We start from the raw sequence: 5,428 nt of genomic DNA, 5'->3' as shown, positions 1-5,428 counted from the left end.
GTGGCATGTACGGATGTATGTCTTTTGTGAACATCATCAGAATAACAGTTTACATGGAGGATTTACGTTTGCACTGTGTGCATTTGTCATGTATGCAAAGTACATTTTGATATATTTTAATTTTATTTACATTGAACCTATGAATTAAAAGTATAATGTAATTACCCGAAATAAAGTGTTCAGAACAGACTTTGTAATGCCTTTTGCTTGGATCTGGGTTGAAATTAGCACAGCTAATACGTAAAAGCCATAGCATCGTTCTTTCTGTCGAAATATCCTCCGTTAGCTTCCCTCGGTAACAGATTGCTTTATGTCAAAAAAAACTTAATCTTGCGATCTCCAATCCCAGATCGCTTGGTAGAACCCCACACACCACAGGTATTTACCATTATCGGTGTTATTTTATGTATTTAATATCCATCTACGCTCTTTTGCGGCACAAGATGGCGAACTACGGAACTATGGGTAGTAGCGTGACTTCATCAGAAAACTATCTATTGTGGGCGTTGTAAAGAAGGCTGCGGTTCTCCGACACTACATTTGTTGATACAATATTTATTTACAAACACTTTACACAATAACACCATATACATCTACCAGAGCTGAATACCACTAATTATGATTTCATAAATAAATAATTTGTCGGGTGTCACGTTACAAAAGAACGCGGACGGATGCTGAGAATGAATCACTCATTACTCACGGAGAGAGTGATTCGTTCAATATGAACGAATCACTCGCGAACGGCACATCACTAGCAGACAATGCTGTTGTTGTTGTCTTGTCTTGTAATGGCAGCTCCGACTGTCAGCCAACTGCTCGACTTATCCTTCCACTATACAGAGTTATTGTTATTTTCGTATATAGAAATAAAAACTATAGACACAGCGATTAGATACTGGTGACGAAATGTAGCTACAGAAAACTGTCACACCCAGACATGTTTTAAATACGTCTTTTACATTACGATACGGCAACTCTGTTAGCTTACTAGTTCACCTCATGTATCAGAGGATTACTGGATTTGGTTAAAATATATAAATATGTTCTGAGAGATTGTTATTACTTACTTTAAGACTGAGTTACTACGCTAATGTTGTTAATGACCGTTGTTAGCTATGTGGGAACGATATCCAACATTTTAGCAAAGGTACAAGAACATATTTCAAAAAGGATTTTAGCTCCGTTTCTAATTTTGACGTTAGTCTTTAAGTGTTAAATCTGAATTTGATACGTACCGCTCCATATTTCGTCCGTAGAAAGCCCAAACAGATTAAGTAATGCAAAAAAGAGAGCTACAAATACAAACTGGGCTGGTCAATTAGATCCACAAAGGGCCGCTGTGGCTGCAGTTTTTTCTTCCAACCAAGCAGCAGCACACCTGACTTGGCTTACTTAATCAACTGCTTTTAGTCTTCAGACAGTTGATTGGTCAGTCAGGTTGGTAGGCAGGTAGCAGCTGCCTGCACTATTTAATTAATGGACATACACTATTAAGTATTTACCTCAGGTTCCTTGTATTATGTTTTGCACTTTTTGTACATTCTTTTTGCATATCTAGAACATTCTACAATACTGCTTATAAACTCTAGGTTCAATGCATCTGCTTTATGTTGCCTTGTAGAATATAATCCAATCTAATCTAGATGGCTGTTGCACACAAATTATTATGTAATTAATTCCAAAGCAGAAATGAATTGAAAGGGCAAGCTAAAATAACCAAAACAATGGGCTCCTAATACAACACTTCATTGTTATTTCAGGCATAAATGGAGACAAAGTTTTTAGAATGTATGGTTTAAGCAAATATTTTTTTTGTAGTACAGCTCCAACAATATACTGTTGTTCTCCATGCTTACAGTATCCAGTAATCACAAAGCTGAATACAATTTTTTTTATGTAAAAGTTTTGAATGATTTGCAGCATAAGTTTTATATAAACCTATTACATGCACGTCTCAAAGAACAAAGCACCCCCTGCGGGAGAGGAAGCAAGGCAACTTCTTCTGTTTTAAAGGCATATACAAATTACTGGGAAATGTGTCCTCTGAGTATTTTACAAGGCATTATTTAACAAGCTACCAAGCAGTAACATACACTTGTGTCAAATTCAGCTGATATATTTTAATCACATCATAAGTCTGACTTCTCATTATATCTAGTTAAGTTGATAAAAAAAGTCAATCACAATTAAATGTAATTTTTAATCCCTCCCTTATATGAAAAACTCTTATTCTTTTTAACTCCCCTACATTTATGCTCTTGCAAATAGAGATCAGATTAACACTTTAAGAAGATCAGCGACAAAGAGAAGTAGAAAATTTATTGCAGTATTTCTTCCACCAGAAGGGTATGAATACCCTTTCCTCTTATTACTAGGGTGACCTAATACAACAAAATCTACATTTACAAAATATCCTCCTGCAATAGGCCACATATACTGCATGCGTAGTTCAAAATAGAATAAATTATATTCAAAGGACCCTGCCATTGTACAGCATGGACAAATAAAGGTGAACAAAAATATATTTTTTTTTTTAATCATTTCATTTCAAATATCTAAAAGCTAAAAGAAAAAAACATCCGGATGCTAGTAGAATAATAAACTCCAAAAACACTTCAATAAGAACATCAAAAAGACTAATTTCCAACATTCACTTAAGGTTTTATTCTTTTTTTTCCAGCTTTTTTTGTCTTCAGAGATATAAACATTTTAGTTTTTTGTTGTGTTAAACTATTATACAGTGGGAGTAGAAATGAGCGTCTAGAATCTGCTGCACAACAGCGAAGGAGCTCCCACAACAATGTTGACAAAACATTTCCCTCCAGGTCTCTTTCTATCAGAGGATTCTATCCTCTGAACTTATACACAAACAAAACATGAGCAGTCCCTCATAAGTTTTGTGTCATTTCTTTTGCAAGAATAGCTCATGTAATAGTATGTAGTGTCAAGTATTCTTGCTCTTTTCCTACAAAAATGAGGGAGGAGCAGAGGGTGGGAATCCAGTGAAGTTTGGCTGTGGAAGGTTGAGGAGGAGTAGGAGCAAGGGAAAAGGATGATTCTGATAAAATAGAAATTGGAACAGGACTTAAAAAAAAAAAAAAAAGAGAAACTCTGGAGCCATTAGCTAGCCCCTCCTTCCCGCGCTGCATACAGTGAGCGTAAAGTCTGTACTACTTTGTTGCTCAGTTTTTGGTTACTGGTTAAGGCAATCTTCTTGTAAATGATGTCCGACTCCTTAATAGTGTCCACCCAAGGCACCAGTTTACGGCCATCGCGTTTCTTGGCTTCTGTCCATGGGCCTGAGTAGGAGCCAGCCATCCAGTGGATGCTATAACCATTGGGAGTCTTATTGATGACCCGAGCTATTTGTGGCCGGTCCTTATATTTAGGGCAACAAAGAGCAATTACATCCATGGAGTCTACCGTTTCACTCATATGGCCGGGATCCGAGGAGTCGCCAGCTCGCCTTGACTTTCGTGAGGACTGCAGAGAAAATGAATGAGATTTTTAGTTATTGGCACATTTTATTTTTTTGTAAACAGACAGTGAAAGTTGATATCTCACCCCTGGAGTTCTATCATCTCCATCACTGTCATCATCGTCCGTCTCTGGTCCTGCTTGATTGCGGGGACTGGGACCTGACATGGGGCCTGATCCTCCCAGTAGGGCATTTATGGCTTTGTTTCTGATGTTTGCGCTGGCAGACGCTTCGCCTTCCTCGTCCTCCTCGTCTGGGTCAAGATGTTCCATCAGAACCTTAAACTGCAAAAGCAATGGAGGCACATTTTAGCCAAGATTTACACTTAATAGTAGTTGGGTGTCAATGTGTAAGAATCTTGTAGAGAGATGAGAGCAGGTGAGAGCTTATTGAGAAAAATACTTATAAAAAAAAAAAGCAATTGTTTTTTGCGTTGTTGAATAAACCCCAGTAATTATATTGAAGTCCATTCAATCACACATCTCTACTTAGAAAACAAGCATAAAAGCTGTTTCTTTACATCAGGAACCTGGACTTTATTAACCTGAACAATATAACTATCACATTATAAAGCTATGGTCATATAGAAAAAAAATATCAACAAATTCTTTCCTTGGGTACATGTGTTAGTGCTGTTAACATAAAGGAGAAAGTTTTTAAACCAGACTTGTGTACCCAGCAAGGCAATGAAACCATTCAACGTATTTAACTGATCTTAAAAGGATTAAAGTCATGCAAAGTATTACAAACATACTTTCAGTCAACTAGAAAAAGAGACTAATGAATAAGAAAAACAAAAAAAGAAAATGACTAATGACTAATGACATACATCCAGATACTGTCTGACTATCCGCTTCTTGATATCCTCTGTCAATGTGGCGTTGCTCATGTTGTTGCAGATGAAGTCGATGGTTCGTCTTGGGTGGAAGAGAACGTTGCTTTTTCTGTTCACTCCTTTATCGTACACTTTGGCTGACTCTGTTGGCGAGTACTTCTGAATTTTACTGTTAAAAGGTCAGATTTTTCAGTTAGTGTGGACATTTCAACAGAATGGACTGGATTGCAGGATTGAATGATTGCGATATTTTTATAGACTCTTACCTGTCTGAGAATCCATATTGGTTTTTGAGGTGCTGCTTCAGCACCAGCAACAACAGAATGCCCTGCACAGCATTAGCAAAGTCCAAGAGACCTGTAGGATATTCTGGAAGGAGCCTCATCACCTTTTCCACATCATCAACATTCAGATCATCCAGATCAGATTCTGACTCTGAACTGTCAATAGGTTTCTTGGACTTTTTTGGTCTCTGTACCACATTTTCATCATTATTTTCTCTATCTTCCCCTCTGTTGCTGTATTCTTCATCACCGCTTCTGGGGGAGTCACAGTTCATCTTCTCCTCTTCGTCCTCCCCATCTGATGTGCTCTTCCATTCCCCCTTTAGCTTCTTCTCCCTTTTCTTCGGCTCTTTTAACAAAAGCTGTACAGACACAAAAACATGTATTGAAAGCTGCTTAAGAGCAGACAACCAGATGTACGAGAGAATGTTTTATCAGAAATGAAAACCAACCTCTCTAAAGGTTTGCAACAGGTTGCTACCAGAAACTGACAGGCTGATGTCAATGTGGTGCATGATGAAGAGAGGCTCCTCTTGGCTCTGGTATGGGAAACAAGCCAAATTGTCTGCTATAAACAGCAGCATATTCACCTCTGTTTTCTGGAGAAAAAAGGGAAGGTTTGTGTCATAATTACAATTCTTAATGGTTAAAAAGTTCAAATGATTACTAGCAATTTTGTTCAATATGTTGAATTAAGCACTTTAGTCTGGTAAACACAGAACTGCAGCAGAAAAATGTTTATCACATGCATAAAAGATTGTGTTATCTCGGTGAACAGGGGATTTACACTGGACATCAAGCTCTTCAAATATGAGTCACAAGAGATTT

General features: G+C 37.5%; 1 protein-coding gene across 1 annotated transcript in view; it reads right to left on the bottom strand.

Annotated features, from left to right (window-relative positions):
* Nucleotides 1–2,680: 2,680 nt before the first annotated feature.
* The window catches only part of LOC103397102 (nipped-B-like protein A), a 21,200-nt gene continuing 18,452 nt past the window's right edge, over nucleotides 2,681–5,428 (bottom strand). The window contains 5 exon segments of the mRNA XM_025052827.1: nucleotides 2,681–3,486; nucleotides 3,568–3,765; nucleotides 4,311–4,485; nucleotides 4,583–4,962; nucleotides 5,053–5,270. Of these exon segments, the coding sequence (XP_024908595.1) occupies nucleotides 3,124–3,486; nucleotides 3,568–3,765; nucleotides 4,311–4,485; nucleotides 4,583–4,962; nucleotides 5,053–5,270 (1,334 nt within the window). The 3' untranslated portion in view covers nucleotides 2,681–3,123.

The sequence above is a fragment of the Cynoglossus semilaevis genome, chromosome W, assembly GCF_000523025.1.
Source record: "Cynoglossus semilaevis isolate Cse_v1.0 chromosome W, Cse_v1.0, whole genome shotgun sequence".
NCBI lineage: Eukaryota > Metazoa > Chordata > Actinopteri > Pleuronectiformes > Cynoglossidae > Cynoglossus > Cynoglossus semilaevis.
Note: the sequence above shows the minus strand (reverse complement) of the source record. Positions and strands in the feature narration are given on the sequence as shown.